The sequence below is a fragment of the Schistocerca cancellata genome, chromosome 5 (genome assembly GCF_023864275.1).
Source record: "Schistocerca cancellata isolate TAMUIC-IGC-003103 chromosome 5, iqSchCanc2.1, whole genome shotgun sequence".
In the NCBI taxonomy this organism is placed as follows: Eukaryota; Metazoa; Arthropoda; class Insecta; order Orthoptera; family Acrididae; genus Schistocerca; species Schistocerca cancellata.
The window spans coordinates 151,183,822-151,205,389 of NC_064630.1; the positions used below are offsets into that span (position 1 = coordinate 151,183,822).

General features: G+C 39.1%; 1 protein-coding gene across 1 annotated transcript in view; it reads right to left on the minus strand.

Annotated features, from left to right (window-relative positions):
* The window catches only part of LOC126188160 (protein tramtrack, alpha isoform), a 334,993-nt gene that overhangs the window by 190,268 nt on the left and 123,157 nt on the right, over positions 1–21,568 (minus strand). Inside the window, exon 5 of the mRNA XM_049929674.1 lies at positions 19,880–20,127. Within this exon, the coding sequence (XP_049785631.1) occupies positions 19,880–20,127 (248 nt within the window). The remainder of the gene's footprint in view (positions 1–19,879; positions 20,128–21,568) is intronic.

Here is a 21,568-nt window from a genome sequence, read left to right on the forward strand (position 1 = left end):
ATGTTCAAAAAGAATTGAAATATAAGTTATCTCAGCAGAAATACCAGATGTCGACACCAATCTACACTTATTTGAAGTAAACTTTGTTCATGTGGCTTACCCAACAGCAATTCACCATGCATTTCCAACGGAAAATGCATGAAACAATGTCCAAGAGATTTTCTCAGCAAGACTATCACTGGCAACGATGGATATCCAATGATGAAGTTCATAATCATTAGGTTGTACTGCATTAGTCATTACTCTCAAAACAAATAAAAGCACACATCAATGCTGAGATTGTAATTCAGTGAAATTGGCCAAGTACATTAGCAAATATATCAACAAAGGATGGGATAAGGCACTTGGAAATGCAACAGCACCTATCAATGGAATCGACCAACATCAACTGGGTTACTACATTAATAGGAATGAAGCAGTGCAGGGCATTTTATCATTTAAAATCCATGAATGACATCCAACAGTTGTTTATTTGGCAGCCCGTCTCAAAAAATAAACAGCACCACAACAGAAAATGAACATGCAAAGGCACTTTCACCACCCTAATAATGTTAACTGCATTTTTCTCACTACGCAGGGGTTATCAACCGTATTTACCCAATCATATGATGAGGTTTTTTCCCCCCAAATTTGTCATTTGAAAAATACAAGGACATGTTATGTTAGGAGAGTAAACTATTACTGCTGTGGTTAACATTTTTACATTGTTTAATACAGTATATCAGGGTTGTCTTACATTTAAATATGGAGTTTTGGCTATTGAGGTCACATGCAGGTTTATTCTGAAGAATTCATAAGGGCAAGGCTGAGCAAATTATACTCGCATTCAAGCAGACTCAAGATATTGATGTTGCAAGGGAGACAAAAGAAACTGTGATCTAGCCACTACAACAATCTATTGCTGTGCTTAAAATTTGACAATTTTGCGAAACGGAGGAGGAAACAGCACTAAATTCTATCACCTTACAAATTACTGTTGTATTTGAACAAGTCTGCAATTAAACCTCTCATACATGTACGGATCCAGTTACAAACATTGATGCTGCTTTTTAAGTAAATGTAAAATTCAAAAGCAGAAATGTTGTCCTTCAAAAACATCATATGATTTTAATTAATATTTCATTTGATTGTGAGAGATTTTAATGATTTACTAAGTGGGGTGCAAATGAGAAATTTGGATGTTGCTCACATCTTAAAATATCAGATAAAAATGTTACCAACTTTTAATCAGCACCTGAATGACAACGACATTCAGATGAAACAAGAAGGAAAATTAATTCAGATAGAAATGTCTTAAAATATGCATATTAAACCGAATAATTGTTGTTGCGAAAATTTTTAAATGGCCTACCCATACGAATAAATATTCACACCATCTCCGTGTGGCAAAGAAATCATAGGGAGGTATGACTATCTCAGTAAGCTAACAGAACACTGAAGGGTAAACTATCAATTATTTTATGTACCTCATTTTTTTTTTCACCGATCTCGGTGTCCGTCGATCTTTTTAGCTGGTGCAATACAGACGTATGTAACTGCGCTCTCCCAGTATGGTGTTAATTGAAAGTTATAATATGCAGAATTCACAAGTTTCCACTCTCGTACTTGGCTATGTCCTATTCTCCACCGATGGGATGAGGACTCGCACTTTTTAAATGGACCTTTTCAGAGAAGAAATCAAAATGAAAAGAGAATAGCCACTGCAGCCATCACAGCATTGTTGTACATCATTGGGGAGAAAAAGTAAACATCAAGCCATACACCAAAATTCAAAGGAATTGACACTGAATTAATGTTCCAGAACTGCCACAACATTTCTTAACATCATGCATCCGTACCTGCATGTGTTTCTGGGCATATAAATTCTGGTGTGACTAAACAATAATTACTTCAGCTCAGAATAATTCACATAGTCTTTCTCCCCAACCAATATATAAATTACAGCAGAAAGAGCTGTCATGGAGATAGTACCGACAGACGTCAGTAGATCACATGATGAGCAAATGTTTGAGGAATGGACTGAATCATGTTCGCAATCTTTATTTACATACAAATTGCTGAGTTAGATATGACTTGCACCCTAGAAGATATTGCAGTCTGTGTTTCACAGTCACTCAAGCAAAGCACTACAGAAGGGTTGGAGGGAGATCAGCGATACCAGCTTGGCTGAGAACAAGTGAAATGCGGGAAAGGGGTAGTGATGGGGCAACAAATTACATCATGCTGTCAACAATGGGAATCTATACTGTGTACTATGGCTTTTGAGGAACACCTACCATGTTTGAACTGCAGTTTGAATGAATCTATTTGTAATCTGAACTGAATTGACTTTAAAATTGGACAAATACTCAATAATAGTATTCACTTCTGCATGAGATGGTAGAAGTCTAGACAGAGGCCAGTGCCATACTTATATGTTTCGTGCTCCAGTGTTGTCGATGCTCACCGTGAGTGTGATGGAATGAATGAGGGTGGGTCAGCTACTGGTTCTATGCAGCCAGTGAGAGAGCGGTCGGTAGACAATATGTTCGGAAGCAACAGACATTTTAATATTCTCAAGTGAGTAGAGAAGTGGAATCCAATATGTATCTGGATAAAAACAGCTTCCACAGCAACCACCTCAGAAATGGCAGCATATTCGGAACAAACAGCCAAATATATGTGAGAATGAAGATATAAATTTCACAACTGTGCTGTTAGGATAATGATGACTAAAAATAGTGACAGCACAGACGACAGGGATAGTAAGCAAAAAATGTAGAAAAAAAACAGTCCGCAAATTAATGTAACCAATTATTTTATTTTATTTCTGCTTGTGTTATCAAAATGCAGACAACCAATCAAGGTCGTCTTATACTCTGATAAATACGGCATTTGCTAAGATGCTACTTCACTATGGAATGCCAACAGCCTACATACACATGGAACATCTCAGCAGCAAGTTTCAACATCGCAAACAAGGTAAAGCAGTTGCAGGGGACTTCAATTTATATTTGACCGACATATCAGGCCACCTGAGTACTGCTCACCCAAAAAATGCAGAATACTTTTACTTGCAATAACTGTTAATGTACATGGACCAATATCCTTCTAAAAATTGAAAACAGTAATGGTCAAGTATGTGGTACTTATCATGAAGATTGCCCATGAAGATTGCCAACAATTAAATCTTCTTGAAAATGATGAACATTGGGACACTTTACTCAATAATACACTGAATACTGCTCAACCACAGCAAATAAACATATTATCCGCAATCATACTGATAACATGTTCCTCATCCAATCCAAAATATCTTTTGGAACAATACTAAGACATATGCGTCATAACATCCTAGATTGCCTACATGCAATGAATCAGAATCTGTATGTTCAATTCACACCAAAAGCATATTGTGAGGCACTGGTTTCAACTGAGAACATACGTTTGCCTATCACTACCAAAGACCTTCTGCAATTAGGAATGGTTATGCCTAATCAATCTGCAAACTAACTTTTCAATCATGATTTGCAATGAGAAATAGTCTCTGATGTCATCGAATTGGGCTCATTTGTTCAAACAAATCTTCTGAAGTTGATTCCAACACATAGCATATGATTAAATTATTCAATTTCCGCATTTCACTTATTTTGATAACCATGAAACAATATTGCACATGCAACAACATCATCTGGAATTGTGGCAACTCTTTTTGACAGTGGCCAAACAGTGCATTCATACGGAAACTCCTGTTTGATCACTGACACACCAAAACATGCAATATCAACAAAATTCTGGAATGGGTAACGTACTTAATTCACGCCAACTCATATGAGATGAATGTACTACGGCACACAGAAATGCATTGGAAGCGCTTCATTGTTCATTGTACACTCAAATGTTTGAGGAAATGAACAGCACTCATTTTATTGTCTAGTGACTTTCAAAATATGTTACCAATTATAGCATGTTTGACAGTCATTGATGAAATTAATTCGTCTCAAATCATTCAGGTCTGTGGCAACATGCACAGAAACTGACTTTGAAGGTCATTATGCGCATACCACTAAAACCTGATGAATTTGCTGAATATTTTGCAGAACAGCATTGTATATTAGGAATTAATTAATGACAGTTAATGAATCCCTGACACGTATCACACTGCAAACAAGGCTTCTGCAAAATCACAGTGACTGCGGCTGAATTGATCCACAAAGTTTTTTCAAATATCACACAGAATTAAAAAGACTTCACAAGTTCAGTGCACAAGCTAAATAAGTAGCCAAAAACGATATAAATGAAATCAATTTCAGCATGCAAAACGAAATACCAAATAAAGTGGCAATGTGTCAGTCCATCGACATGTTACAAATCAAGACATAGTTGTCAATTATACAACTGATTTCTTGAATTCACTTGATTTGGGAGGCATGCCATCACATGTTTTAACACTGAAAACTGGCATGCCTATCATTCTTCTACGAAACATAAACCCACTACAACTTTGCAATGTCACCAGGTTTTCAATGAAAATGATGACAATACCCTCCATTGGGGCTACAACTGTAATTGGAAAATAAACGGGAAAAGATTTGCTGTTGCTATGCACCCCAATTATTCTGACAGATATGCCATTCCAATTCAAACTTATGCAGTTACAAGTGCAAATCTGATTTGCAGTATCTACTAACAAAGCACAGGGACAATAGTTACAAGTGTGTGGACTAAATATGCCAAATCCGTGCTTCTCCCATGGACAACAGTATTTGGCCTGCTCACACAGCACAAAACCTTCCAATTTGTGTATGCACCAAATGGAAAAACAAAAAATACTGTGTATAAAAAAGTACTTCAATTAAAAAAAAAACAAATAAAAAAGCTTTCTTTCCTTGAGTGGCACTGTAAAGCACACAGGGAACTCATTAGTGTTTTAAATTAATAACCTTGCAGACAATGTTAGTAGCAACTCACACTTTTTGTACACATTGCAGTTATCCACAATGAAGTACTGTTTAAAAAAACACTGCAAAAATATTTATGCGCAATGGAAAATCCAGGATGGAATAGCAATATCACCATGAAAAGGATGGACTTCTATGGACAGTGGAAATGCTGAATTGTTGATAGGCAATACAAAAAGACAGCAAACAAGTAAGCTTTCGGCCAAACGGACTTCTTCCGAATTAGACAACATCAACACAAACATTCTTCACGCACACGACCACTGGCTCAGGCTGGCCTCGGCAGTGAGTTGCAGTTGTGCGGGTGTATGTGTTTATGCTGTCTAATTTGGAAGAATGCCTTTTGGCCGAAAGCTTACTTGTTTGACAGTCTTTTTATTGCACAAATATTTAGTCAGATCTTGATAAAACTTTGATGTGGTGCAAGGATTGGCAATTTGCATTGAATGTTCAGAAATGCAAACTGCGCACTTCACAAAACACAGAAAGTAGTAACTTATGACTCTTTATCTGGTGAACAGCAGTCTATCCTTTTCATAATATTGTCAATAAGAATAAACCATGTTTATAATTGGTCAACTCTTACAAATACCACGCTGTAACAACTGGCTTTGAATTGTTTGTATTTGCTTGCCTGTTGGGTGTGAAAGATGTTTAGGGATTCAGAGCAGATTTCATAGTTCAAATTTGTCTCCTTTGTTCTGGTGCTATCAACATCAAATAAACCAACTCTTCACAAACTGTTAATTAAGATGGTAAGGTATAAAGCAGTCAATGGAACAATGTAGCCTCTTCTTTTAGACCTTGCCATGTATACTACAGTATTCTTCAGTTATCTGAGTGATTGACTCTGTCCTCGACTGTGATAAAAATAATGATCGCATGATGCCCTGCTTTGAATCGTTACCGAACAGTCTCATTGCTTACAGTAAACTTGAAGGTAAACTCCATTACAGCTGCCCAACAGCATATGGCAGCTTGCCAGCCCAAGCTTAAAGGGACATAGGACAGCTCTTAAATGACACTGTCGACACAGGGTGTACTATGTCAATGATTTTAAGGCACAAAAACCTTGTCAATCCATAAAATATGCACTTGTAATCAAATAAGCACCACACAAAACCCTTGTACAACCTGTACAAACCGGCTCTGTGTATAATCTACTATGAAGGCAGGCTGGACAGTGAAGGGGGAGGCGTGTTTATAGCGATAAGAAGTGCAATAGTATCGAAGGAAACTGACGGAGATCCGAAATGTGAAATAATTTGGGTGAAGGTCACGGTTAAAGCAGGCTCGGACATGGTAATTGGATGTCTCAATAGGGCCCCTGGCTCAGCAGCTGTTGTGGCTGAGCACCTGAAGGATAATTTGGAAAATATTTCGAGTAGATTTCCCCACCATCTTATAGTTCTGGGTGGAGATTTTAATTTGCCGGATATAGACTGGGAGACTCAAAACGTTCATAACAGGTGGCAGGGACAAAGAATCCAGTGAAATTTTTTTAAGTGCTTTATCTGAAAGCTATCTTGTGCAGTTAAACAGAGAACCGACTCGTCGCGGTAACATATTAGACCTCCTGTTCACAAACAGACCCGAATTATTTGAAACAGTTAATGCAGAACAGGGAATCAGCGATCATAAAGCGGTTACTGCATCGATGATTTCAGCCGTAAATAGAGATATTAAGAAAGGTAGGAAGATTTTTCTGTTTAGCAAAAGTGACAAAAAGCAGGTTTCAGAGTACCTGATGGCTCAACACAAAAGTTTTGTCTCAAGTACAGATCAGTGGACAAAGTTCAAAACCATCGTACAATATGCATTAGATGAGTATGTGCCAAGCAAGATCGTAAGAGATGGAAAAGAGCCACTATGGTACAACAACCGAGTTAGAAAACTGCTGCGGAAGCAAAGGGAACTTCACAGCAAACAAACATAGCCAAAGCCTTGCAGACAAACAAAAATTACGCGAATCGAAATGTGGTGTGAGGAGGGCTATGCGAGAGGCGTTCAATGAATTCGAAAGTGAAGTTCTATGTACTGAATTGACAGAAAATCCTAAGAAATTTTGGTCTTATGTCAAAGCGGTAGGTGGGTCAAAACAAAATGTCCAGACACTCTGTGACCAAAATGGTACTGAAACAGAGGGTGACAGACTAAAGGCCGAAATACTAAATGTCTTTTTCCAAAGTTGTTTCACAGAGGAAGATTGCACTGTAGTTCCTTCTCTAGATTGTCGCACAGATGACAAAATGGTAGATATCGAAATAGACGACAGAGGGATAGAGAAACAATTAAAATCGCTCAAAAGAGGAAAGGCCGCTGGACCTGATAGGATACCAGTTCGATTTTACACAGAGTACGCGAAGGAACTTGCCCCCCTTCTTGCAGCGGTGTACCGTAGGTCTCTAGAAGAGCGTAGCGTTCCAAAGGATTGGAAAAGGGCACAGGTCATTCCCGTCTTCAAGAAGGGACGTCGAACAGATGTGCAGAACTATAGACATATATCTCTAACGTCGATAAGTTGTAAAATTTTGGAACACGTATTATGTTTGAGTATAATGACTTTTCTGGAGACTAGAAATCTACTCTGTAGGAATCAGCATGGGTTTCGAAAAAGACGGTCGTGTGAAACCCAGCTCGCGCTATTCGTCCACAAGACTCAGAGGGCCATAGACACGGGTTCACAGGTAGATGCCGTGTTTCTTGACTTCCGCAAGGTGTTCGATACGGTTCCCCACAGTCGTTTAATGAACAAAATAAGAGCATATGGACTATCAGACCAATTGTGTGATTGGATTGAAGAGTTCCTAGATAACAGAACGCAGCATGTCATTCTCAATGGAGAGAAGTCTTCCGAAGTAAGATTGATTTCAGGTGTGCCACAGGGGAGTGTCGTAGGACCGTTGCTATTCACAATATACATAAATGACCTTGTGGATGACATCAGAAGTTCACTGAGGCTTTTTGCGGATGATGCTGTGGTATATTGAGTGGTTGTAACAATGGAAAATTGTACTGGAATGCAGGAGGATCTGCAGCGAATTGACACATGGTGCAGGGAATGGCAATTGAATCTCAATGTAGACAAGTGTAATGTGCTGCGAATACATAGAAAGATAGATCCCTTATCATTTAGCTACAAAATATCAGGTCAGCAACTGGAAGCAGTTAATTCCATAAATTATCTGGGAGTATGCATTAGGAGTGATTTACAATGGAATGATCATATAAAGTTAATCGCTGGTAAAGCAGATCCCAGACAGAGATTCATTGCAAGAATCCTAAGGAAATGCAATCCGAAAACAAAGGAGGTAGGTTACAGTACGCTTGTTCGCCCACTGCTTGAATACTGTTCAGCAGTGTGAGATCCGTACCAGATAGGGTTGATAGAAGAGATAGAGAAGATCCAACGGAGAGCAGCGCGCTTCGTTACAGGATCATTTAGTAATTGCGAAAGTTTTACGGAGATGATAGATAAACTCCAGTGGAAGACTCTGCAGGAGAGACGCTCAGTAGCTCGGTATGGGCTTTTGTTGAAGTTTCGAGAACATACCTTCACCGAAGAGTCAAGCAGTATATTGCTCCCTCCTACGTATATCTTGCGAAGAGACCATGAGGATAAAATCAGAGAGATTAGAGTCCACACAGAGGCATACCGACAATACTACTTTGCACGAACAATACGAAACTGGAATAGAAGGGAGAACCAATAGAGGTACTAAAGGTACCCTCCGCCACAAACCGTCAGGTGGCTTGCGGTGTATGGATGTAGATGTAAAAGACCAGAAATGTACCAATACTTACAATTTTAATATTATGCTCACTTGGAGCTAAAATAGTTTAAAAACTAAATGAAAACATTAACCTGTATTTACATGTGGCTATAATATAACAATGTGAATATTCAAAAAATAGTCTTAATAGTGAGTAGCAATTCTAAGATGGTGGTAGGAAGGTTTATGGTGAAGCAGAGATCCCCTAAATCATTCATGAATAGCTAGCACTTTTGTCCCTCTGTACCACAAGCTTGACAAGAAGAAGGGACCGGTTGGTAGGACATGTTCTGAGGCATCAAGGGATCACAAATTTAGCATTGGAGGGCAGCATGGAGGGTAAAAATCGTAGAGGGAGACCAAGAGATGAATACACTAAGCAGCTTCAGAAGGATGTACGTTGCAGTAAGTACTGGGAGATGAAGAAGCTTGCACAGGATAGAGTAGCATGGAGAGCTGCATCAAACCAGTCTCAGGACTGAAGACGACAACGACAAGAACAACAACCACAATCACAAGCTTATTCTATTGATCTTTTTTTCAGATAAGGTAATATTTAAAATAGAGTCTTTCCTCCTACTCACACTAGTTGGACACACAATGACCAATGTAGTATCTGACTGAAGCAATCTTAAGACAGAATGTGAGGGATCAAAATTATTTTTATTGGTATTCGTGTCTCACTATATAATTTCATTGTTTCAATGTATTATAATAGCAGCCAAGAAGTAAGATAAGTCAAGGATAAGGATGTGATATTTATCACATCATTGTAATTAAAGCCTATGTTGATGCATATATTCTAGAAAAATCCATAGTGTCCAGCCATGCAAGTAATCATACAGAAACAGCAAAGGTCATCTGCACATCACTGGCAGACAGCAGAGCTCGGATGCACCAGAGATCATCTTGGACGAGCTGGCTTCTAGAAGAGGAACTGACGGCCACGAGATTCTCTATTGTAATTGTTAATGAATAATGGTAGCACCCTAAATTTTTCTGAATTAATCATTCAACTATGGTATTGAAGGGGGTTTCAATCAGTCACTATTGAGGAGTTGGGAAGATGGCAAGCTCTGTTCGACAAGATGACGTATGTGTTACTGCATGCAACTTAGGACACATTTACAAGAGCTGTGATCGATACCTACCTGGTTCAAAGTTGTATCGATTATTTCATTCTGTGATTTTATTGAAAGAGTATAGGAAGCTGTTCTTGGACTGATTTGTATTTAAAATGCACAGTCTGAAGAATGTAGTAACTTGTCTAGGGCATGGTGAGTGTAATTATTTTCTGAATTTTTTCAGTATCAGGCTCCTCGATTTTGTGTGACATCTGATGAAAGGTCAAGTGATTTTATGTTGGTACAGGCTTATTAAAGAGTGGCTTGTATGCTGTGTCGGTGTTTGATAGTAGAATTGTGAGTCATTAAAATACAGCAATACTAAAGTTTTGACTTCAGTAATTTTGTCTGAAGTGATCTGTATTGTGTTGCCTGTGACACTAGTCAACAAACATGGCAGTGGATTTGGGTGTTGCGATTAGTTAGGAGATATTTATGAAGGCACACACTAAGATGTCTGAGTGTCAGCTGTCTTTTTTTGGAGTACACAATCATACTACCGGTAGCAATGTTGTTGTGTATGTGGAGTAATTGCTTACCTAGCTTATTCTCAAAGCTTTTCTGTATTGGCAAATTCAGCACAGGAAAATATGGATTGGAGGTGAATTATTATAGACAGTGTATTTCGCCTGCGCTATTGTTGGTGAAGTCACCATTGAGACAACACTGCCCTACTTAACATTAAAGTGGAAATTTCAACTGCTATTGTTTTTCTGTAGTAAAAGTGAAGAGTGGCTTTACATTTAGGATTTGCTAGTGGGTATGCATGAGGTCAACATCTGAAGAGGCTTTTGAAAATCTGAAATTTAAGTTGAGATATAAAGTGGTGGTGACACCTAGGATTTATTCTGAGTTTTTGTATTTTTCATCTTGCTTAGAGTGGGGCAGTGGCTAATTTACAATTGATGTTTTATCACTGTAAAGCACTTAATTTAAAAGGACAGAAAATAAACTTTCATTAGTTGAAAATAAATTTTAATCCCCACATTCTCATATACTCAAGACCATCTTTCAACTAATTTTTAAAAGGAAAGAGTTTAAAGAGGAAATCAAAGTTACAGCTCTGATATTTAGCAAGTAGCTAAATATGCTCAAGTCAGCAATTAGATCTAGACAATTGAACTGAGACTAGTTAAATGAATGAGGGTCATTTTAAAAGCCTAAGCACCTTATGGCTTAAAACATTAAAGCAATTTCATAATAGGTTCGCACTGAGATGTTACAAATAATTAAATGGCAAAATTGACAAAAAGATTTTTAAATGGTGTACCATAGGAATTAACTAACATGTATCTAAAGATTATAGTAAAGATTCATCAGTAGCAGAATAAATAACCACACATGGTGCCTAAAAGTTTATTTATGTCGTCTTGTACTCCTGGAATTGATGTCAGAACATACACTCCTGGAAATGGAAAAAAGAACATTGACACCGGTGTGCCAGACCCACCATACTTGCTCCGGACACTGCGAGAGGGCTGTACAAGCAATGATCACACGCACGGCACAGCGAACACACCAGGAACCGCAGTGTTGGCTGTCGAATGGCGCTAGCTGCGCAGCATTTGTGCACCGCCGCCGTAAGTGTCAGCCAGTTTGCCGTGGCATACGGAGCTCCATCGCAGTCTTTAACACTGGTAGCATGCCGCGACAGCGTGGACGTGAACCGTATGTGCAGTTGACGGACTTTGAGCGAGGGCGTATAGTGGGCATGCGGGAGGCCGGGTGGACGTACCGCCGAATTGCTCAACACGTGGGGCGTGAGGTCTCCACAGTACATCGATGTTGTCGCCAGTGGTCGGCGGAAGGTGCACGTGCCCGTCGACCTGGGACCGGACCGCAGCGACGCACGGATGCACGCCAAGACCGTAGGATCCTACGCAGTGCCGTAGGGGACCGCACCGCCACTTCCCAGCAAATTAGGGACACTGTTGCTCCTGGGGTATCGGCGAGGACCATTCGCAACCGTCTCCATGAAGCTGGGCTACGGTCCCGCACACCGTTAGGCCGTCTTCCGCTCACGCCCCAACATCGTGCAGCCCGCCTCCAGTGGTGTCGCGACAGGCGTGAATGGAGGGACGAATGGAGACGTGTCGTCTTCAGCGATGAGAGTCGCTTCTGCCTTGGTGCCAACGATGGTCGTATGCGTGTTTGGCGCCGTGCAGGTGAGCGCCACAATCAGGACTGCATACGACCGAGGCACACAGGGCCAACACCCGGCATCATGGTGTGGGGAGCGATCTCCTACACTGTCCGTACACCACTGGTGATCGTCGAGGGGACACTGAATAGTGCACGGTACATCCAAACCGTCATCGAACCCATCGTTCTACCATTCCTAGACCGGCAAGGGAACTTGCTGTTCCAACAGGACAATGCACGTCCGCATGTATCCCGTGCCACCCAACGTGCTCTAGAAGGTGTAAGTCAACTACCCTGGCCAGCAAGATCTCCGGATCTGTCCCCCATTGAGCATGTTTGGGACTGGATGAAGCGTCGTCTCACGCGGTCTGCACGTCCAGCACGAACGCTGGTCCAACTGAGGCGCCAGGTGGAAATGGCATGGCAAGCCGTTCCACAGGACTACATCCAGCATCTCTACGATCGTCTCCATGGGAGAATAGCAGCCTGCATTGCTGCGAAAGGTGGATATACACTGTACTAGTGCCGACATTGTGCATGCTCTGTTGCCTGTGTCTATGTGCCTGTGGTTCTGTCAGTGTGATCATGTGATGTATCTGACCCCAGGAATGTGTCAAAGTTTCCCCTTCCTGGGACAATGAATTCACGGTGTTCTTATTTCAATTTCCAGGAGTGTATTACAAAAAAAATTTAATTCTGAAACTTTTCAACACTTCAGGGATTTGTAAGTAACTGACGGTATATAAATGTTAAAGTCTTCAGCATCATGATACTGAAAGTAATTTTTTAGTGCAAAAAAGATATTTTAGTTATTTAGTGGAATACTGCTATGTGATAACTTATGCATCCATACGATACATAAACTAAATGAATTCTTCATAAAAGAAGAGTATAGATACTCAAAAGTCTGAATAATTTACATACTACAACTTAACATCAATTACTACATTATTTACAGCTGAAGAGTAATTCAAAATACATTCAAATATAATTGATGAGTGTTAGAGTCAAGCAGACAGTTCAGTAATAGTGAGTTGTCTTGTGCAGTCACTCCATTATATGCTGCTGTTTGTGTGTGTGTGTGTGTGTGTGTGTGTGTGTGTGTGTGTGTGTGTGTGTGTGTGTGGACGGGGGGTGGGGGGGGGGGGCGCTTGCATGAATAAGCTTAAACCAAATAAGAGCCATTTAATCAACGGTGTGCTATAGTGCTGGAAGGCAGAATTAGTAATTCAATCAAGCATACCATTACTTACTGGTCACATAGCTGCATCTATAGTGTTTCTAGGAATTTGTGTTGTTCTGAGAGGTTGGATGGAATTCTACTGCAGCTCTCTGCAAGTAATTATCAATTTTATTTTATTCATATTTTTTTTCTCAATTTTCTCATCTACTGGGATGGGCTGGTGCCTGAAAGTTTTAATAGGGCTTGTTATGTGGACACTTGTAGGCTGCACAGTTCTGGCACAGAGCAGGAGCTGACTGAATACAGGGGAGGGGATAAAGTTCTCTTACGATGTTAAGCCTCTACTCAAAATGTGTTTTCCACATACGAAGGTCTACTGTATAGCTTCTACAGTACGGTCAGGTTATCAGTTACTGAATATCTGCCTGACTCACGCAGGTGATAACAAGGGAACTTTCGGTTTCGAGAACCGAAGTTAGTCATTTTAGTCATTAGCTCACCAAATGCTCCCAGGGCTTCTCTATGCAGCTAACAAGCACAATATTGTGATAAAATGTTGGGCGAATTCAGTCCATTCTTGGTTTCATGAAGGGAAATCACCTCCCTCCAATAATGGGGTAACTGTCAAATATTAATACAAAGAGCAACGAGGATTTCATTTCAGTGGCTATGAAGGAAGTTCTTGCCATGCTATATTGGACCTATTCACTGCCAGTAACTATGTCCAGGATCTCAGATCATCTCTTGCTCCTATACGGGGAGGCCACAATTATATTCTTTACTACCATAAATTAAATTCCATCTGCCTTTCTCAAGTAACTCTTTGTGGCTTGGTCCATAGTAGTATAGCAGTCACAGTAACAAAGTTTTGCTACTGCCCAGGTAATGTCTGCACTGCTAGTGTTAGGAAGTTCTGCTGATTGTTTCCTAAGTCCAGAGGAACTTCTCATTCGTTAATCACACCCACATCCTGTCATAATCACTTCTTCCTCTTCTTAATGATTTGTCTTACTTTAGCACATATACCTCAAAATGCTGAAAGGTTCTCTATAGCTAAAAGCTTCATAGTTCTGCAACTACCTTTCCACCACAGGGGCAACTGCCTTCTGATTTGGCCTAAAAGACTTTTGTTTGAATGCATATGCAGCTTGGTGTATCCCACTGACCATCATGGGGATATAGTGTAATGTAATTATATCAAACAATGGGAAATCCAGGATGGAATGTAACAATACCAGAGAAGGAAATTATACATTCACTTACCATCTTTGTTCAAGCAAGCGTAACATGAAAGAAACTGACAGTTCAACTCTTTCACTGCTACAGACCTGCTCTTTGCATTCCATGTTGAGGTAGCTCTCGTTATGGCTGTACTGCTCTCCAAATGCTGGAGCCAATGGTGAGAGATGGTGTACTGGCTGATATGAAATACTTGTCACCCGATTTTTCAAAAACTATCAGGTGAAAAAAAAATTGATTTTTGCACATCTTACAATCTAGTATCTTCAACTGATAAAGAACTAAATTTCTTTTCATTATCTGTCATAATTACTGCGCTGCATCAAATTAAGTAAAAAGTTGCACAAAATTTTAAAGACTTTGCAGAGGTAAAAAAGGAACGAGTAAACTTTGCATATGGTTGGTTTTAACTCCTACATTGCAGGGTAATAATATGTAAACAGGATGTCGAAATTTTATTTAAAATTGAGAGCAGAACAATATCTCACTTCGTTCTCGAGTTACTGAATTTCATATCTGATGGACGGTGAGGCATGAAATGGCCAGTTCCATCCGCAGGGACTCGCCAGCTTCTGTGAAAGACTTATCACCCATTTTTAAGAAAATTATTGTGAGGAAAAAAATCTGATTTTTTGCATATCTTACAGTCTGATATCTTCGCTTGATAAAGGACTAAATTTCTTTTTATTATATGCTGTACAAACTGTGCTGCATCAAATTAACTAAAACAATGTATGAAACTGTAAAGTCTTTGCAGAGGTAAGAGCACTTTCTGTAAAATTTTTGTATAGCTGACTTTAGCTCATACATTGCAGTGAGTGAAATGTAAGTAAGATATCTAAATTTTATTTAAAACTCAGAGCAGAAGAAAATCTCTTTCAGTTTTCGACTTATTTGGTTTTATATCCAAAGGACGGTCACACGTGGTGCACCCATTCACATCCTCGTGCATCGCTAATAGTGTGCTCGCGACAATCTTCATATCTCAAACAATTCAAGATACCAAGACAAGTTTTTTTTGCAAATGTTAGCACGCAATCACACACATACGTAATATGACAAATACTCGAAACATTTTTATTCCCCAACATATGATAGTAACTTGTCCACAGCAATGAGAGGTCGGTGGCACAGGATGCATTCAGACGTCCACAGCACTGTAGGAAAACCCGTGTGGCAAGCATACATGTCCACAACAACTGGGGAACGGTGTAGCAGGACACGTATACGTGCGCACAGTAGCAAAAGCGTTAAGGAGCATTCTACATTAGAGTACAAAAGGCAGCTTCTAGATAAACTTGTATAAATTGAAATTTATAATGGCTTTAGAGATTAACCTGACTACTTTCAATGAACAGATTTTTTTAAAAATAAAGAGATACCTCAATTGCTCAGGAATATCTTATAACCCTGTCAAAGCTATTTTGTTCATGTTCAAAATTCCCCACTATCAAGAATCTATACACATACACTGGCTGACAAAAAAATGTGAAGTATACAGAAGGGAAGGAGGAAATGAAATGAAACTTTAAGTTTCAGCTCAGAGGTCAACTCTGTCCCACAGCCAGTATCCAGCATACCAAGGAACACTTACAACAGTTGTGGGCCAGCTTGCCTCTGAAGATGGCTTTAGAACATCTTTCTCAACTAAATCAGCACACACAAAGTCCAACTAGGTTCATACTGCCAAGATCTTTACAAATCTAATCCAATTTTGTAATTGCTGAAAATTTTTTAGGAGCAACAAGATGTGTTTCTTATATGTAAATGGAGTATCCTCAAAATAACAATCAATGCAGACAAATCATTCAGTTTCGCAGAACATAACATTCAAGCAGTCTACTTACTTGAATCAAAATATGAATGCTATCATTTCTTGAGATGAATTGGATGTTCTTCCAGTTGATTTAGTGAAGTGTAGCTCAACAATACTGCTGACATGTACTGCAAAATTTTCATCAGCCCGAGATGTGCCAACTAACATTGACAGTGTGGGAAACCATAAATCCACCAACACAACACACGACCGAACACCACAGCATGAACTGGGGATATGGTTCAGTGTTTACATTTGTAACTAATATGCCACCTGCCCTTCAGGCATGACCTCACTCCCAGTTCGCATTATTCAAATGCTTGTCTAGAATATCATCAACATTTCATATATCATATATTCTTCACATTTTTTTCCTGGTGATAGTTTCAACTAGTGATGCAATAAAACATTCATTCACAGCATTCCTTATCACCTGTTCTGTGAATATGAATACACAAAATGTATCTTGAAGCTTAAATCTGATCAAAATAACTTGTTTCAAACACTTGAAAGAATTAAAACAAAGAACAGCCAAAAGTTAAAATTCACTTCCAGTTTTATCAAAGCCATTAAGTATTATTTTTCACTGAACGATGCACTGATAGTAACACTTGAACCTAAAATGCACAAAACTTTCCTTTCTCAGTGTGGTGCACCTAACAAAGAGGTGAATACCCCTTGCAATCATTAATTTGCTGCTGTTTCAGCAACAAAGAGATGAATACCCTTAAAGTCACTAAACTTTTGTTAAGTCAGCCTCTCATATGTCAAGGAATAAACAATGGGGATTGGTACAGAATAAAATACAAAACAGGGCATAATTTCTTTATAAACATGAATTACTTTTTCAACAATAACTGAATAAATTTTCCAACTGAAAGAATGATCCAATTTTTTTTTGTTATTGTATTCTGTCTAAAGATGGCTTTGCTGCAGTTCTCAAAAATTTTCAATTCTGTGCTATGCCCTTAATCCCCGCATAACATCAACTTCTAACTACTTACTGTAGTAGTCAATCTTTGGTCTATGACTAAAATTTTTTACCCCCCACATTTCACCCCATTATCAAACTATTCCTTGATGCCTTATGATATGTTCTAGAAATGAGTCACCTCTTTTAATCAATTTCTTCTCTATCTGATTCAATTCAGTATCATTTCATTAGTTATCTAACTTTCAGCATCTTTGGCAGTGCCACATTCCAAAACATTCTATTCTCTTCTTGTTTGTATTGTTTATAGCCCACAGTTTGCTTCTGTATGAGACTACACTCCAGATAAATGTATATAACAGGTTAACATTTTTTTTGTACTTTAGGAAAGTTGTTCTTGCTACTGTCAGTGTGACTTTTTATATCATCTATACTTGTGCCACTGTCTCTTCTATTTTGTTCTGTAAACAGTGCAGCTACTTGTTCCAATGTCTCGTTCCCTCATAATTCCTTCAGCATCACCTAACTTAATCTGAGTGCATTCCATTATCCTTGTTTTAATTTTTTTATACTGATAGGGAATATTCACTCAACAAAACTAAAAAACTGAGAGAGATTGGGCAGCCATTACTTACCTTTTGCAGCTGGAATTCTTAGTTTTGCAGATAGACACATACAAAGAGATTTTGATAAATGGCAACAAATTGCAGGAAATTTACTTACCTCCTGCTGCTGGAATTCTTAGTTCTGTAGTTACACATATACAAGATGATTTTGATAAATGGCAACAAACTGCAGGAAACTGTATCCTTCACAAGGATAAGGAGCAAAAAAGGTTACATGAACATGTGGCCGGATGTGCATGATATCTTTGCTACATTAATTCATCATGCCTGTACGGTACAATACAATGCACAATACGACATGCTGTGATTTGATCATCATTAGACAAGGAATCTGAAGTAGACCCCTTGGGACTCTAAGCACGCGTGAACACGACAAGCAATAGCCGATGCACTCATTCGAAAGTGCTATCCTGCAACCGAAAGGTGTCTCACGCAGCATGAATATGTTGTTCCAGAATCTACATCTCCAGGATGTGGTCTGCATAGACAACTTTGTCCATGTGCCCCACAGGTAGAAATCTAAATTACTGAGGTCTGGCGAGTGGGCGGGTCATGTAACTGGACCGCCTCGTCCAACCCAATGTCCAAGGTAGAAGTTGTTGAGATGCCTCTCCACAGAAATGCAGAAATGATCTGGAGCTACATCATGTAATAATCAGTGATAAAAGTACCACCACTGTGTGGCCTGTATGACAAACCAATGATAAAATCAGTGTCATGTTGACATGTCTGTTGGTCTCGATGATAAGAAGAAGTCCGCTCACAGTTGGTAAAATTATTGTTTTTTTTTTTTTTTTTTTTTAAATACACAAGTGGTTTCATGATCTAAAGCCGCATCATCTGGTGCAACAAATTTAAAAAGTCATAGGTGTGTACATATGTCTCCTAGTTAAAATACATTATTCAGTGAATATTCGCTAATTAAAAGGTCGTAGATGTACCCATCTCTCCCAGCCAAGATATTTTATTCAATGAATATTCTCCATATTACATTGGCAAATGAAGGGTGACAAATATGTGGGTCGTGAAAATGAATGAAACCAGTCGTGAAACAATAAAACAACAATTTTACCCAGCTGTTACCAGAATTCTTAACATTATGCCCTTAAACAGCTGTGGATTGTCAGAATATAAAATACTTTGTGAAGCTCATAGGTAATGAGCCCCACATTCGTTGTAACTGATGACAATGGTGGCAGTAGTTGAGGAGAATGTTTCACGTGGTCATCTGGCTTTCCCCATGCTGATGGGCCTCCTGCCTGGTGCAGATACTGGAGTCATGTTTTACAGTATTCAACACCTGTTCCTCCAAGTGTAGCATCTGTACTGGGAGCACCAATCTTGCACAATTACCCATTCCCATAGACAAGTCTCTCATGCACAAGCGATGAAACACTGTTGTAAACAGTGTATGGTGCAGCAGCCATCAGGAGGTATACTTTTCACAGTATAATCTTGCTGCCATCTGTTCACTGTCACTTGCCTATTGAAATTTAGAAAAAGACCATGTCGGCTTGTTCCTGGCTGGTATATGGGTCCGTCATCTCTCAGCACTGCACTCCATGACACACACTGACAGCAGAGTGAGTTGGCAACAAAATTGAAGTGGATGGTCCCAGTATTGATGTGTGAGCGTGACACCATCATGGACAACATTACTGAGCTCTTGAGTGTGGAGCCGAAATGCCAGTGCAAACAGAAAATTCCTTCATGCCTAGCATGTCCTCATGTGAGGTTTCAATAACTGACAATGTCAGATCTTTTCTCTCCACTTCCAAGTGCATGTACATCCCTCAGGGTGCAATTCCAGCCGTATATCCATGTGACTGAGTTTATCCTTACCCTCTCAGAGATAGTTTCCTGTAGTTTTTCCCTATTTAGAAAAATAACCCTGTATGAGGCACAAGAAACTATCCTAGCTTTCAGAATTATTAGTTCCTTTCTTGATGAGGGATGACGGACAGATTGGAGAACATTAGAAAGAAAGTGAAGTTCACTCATATCCCAGGCCAAAAGAGACCCAATTGTTGTGAAACTAGGAGCGAGAAAGATGAAGGAGGTGGCCTGTGAGTTCTCACAACTGTTTTAATTAATTTAAAACTTACAATGGATAATGGATCATCATCAGTGCTATCATGGGATCCATTCCGTGGCTCTGAGTCAGTGCTAGGTTCCTGCCCTCCAGTGCGTAGGGAGCTATCAGCACTGCGCCCTGTGCCACCACTATCTGCGTCTGTGCTGCCTCCTCCACTTGACTGCACCACTGGGAAGCCAGAACTTTCAGTTTTTACAAGTGCTGGAGAAGGAACTAAAGTCACTTCACCAGTCAGGAGTTCCTCAGAGGTACCCCGTTCTGAAAAAATTTGAATGACAAGATTACTAATACTAACTTGACGTATAATTTAAATACATTAAGAAAACTGTATTCCTGATATTTTATTCAGTTTATTAGTTCTGTGATATTTTTTACCAAATTAAGTTCTCTCATTCTTTAGCTGAGTAGCACCATCAGTTTCTTTATAAAATAGAGATTTTTTAATGTCATTAATCAATCATGTTACTGGTATATGCATATCCTCACAGGTTATAAGCTTTCATACAAGAAGAGAGGAAGAAAGCCATTGATACAAACAAATTCCTATTAACCTTCAATTGTAATTCATTTTAAGCATAATAATTCCATATTCGCTATGCAGTTTTACTTAGGCGGAGGCTCAGTTAGGAATATCAGAGAAAAAAAAACTGGCACTCTATGTATCAGTAGAAGGTGAATATTTGGAGAAAAAAAAAATACCAATATGCGAGTACAGTTGCAAAGCTTCTAAAATTACTGGAAAAGTTTGATCCGTAATTTTCAGAACTCCACTGGCCTACTTGGCAACGCATAACTATTTTTTACACAGCCAGCTATTGATTCCACTGGATTTTCCCACCAGGATTTGCATATTTATTTATTTATTTTTAAATGGGGAATTCCAATTCAACATAGGTTCTAAACCATGATGTGGCATGGTATTTTCACATGTAGAGAAAAAGACTGAATGGATGTACAGTTGTGAAGCTTCTAAAATTACTGGAAAAGTTTGTTCTGTAATTTTCAAAACTCCCTTGGGCTACTTGGCAATGCCTAACAACTTTGTACACTGCCAGCTACTGATTTCACTGGATTTTCCCACCAGGATTTGCATATTTATTTATTTATTTTTACATGGGGAATTCCAGTTCAACATAGGTTCTAAACCATGATGTGGCACGGTATTTTCACATGTAGAGAAAAAGACTGAATGGATGTCTCAGAAATATTACATTAACCTGGAAAAAAGAAGTGATCAAAAGGATGATATCACTATAGAAGAAGGAGATCTGAATGAACAAGCAAGTCTTGATAGGCATATCAGAAGATCAATTGAATGTTTGAACTGTGTCTGCTTCTACATAGGTCAAACAGCTAGATTATTCAATTTTGTACACACCTTTACAGTGTAGCGAGTTGCTTGTGTTGCTGCTATGAGGCAATTTCTGCTCTATCTTGTTCTCAGTGGTGAAATATATGTTAATGCCTTTATGGTTAAGGATGTTGGCAATACAACACGAAATATTTTCCATAAAATGGATTGTATGAAAGGTCTTACCCCATGACTTTCTGTGCTGTGGATGCTTGGATATTATTGAGTGTTTCGATGTGCATACAATGGAGCTGCTATTGACATTTCTAATGGCTGGTTTAGTGTCTCCCATTCTTATTTAAATTTAACTTCAGATAGTGATGGTTAGACTACTATGTTAATCATGTA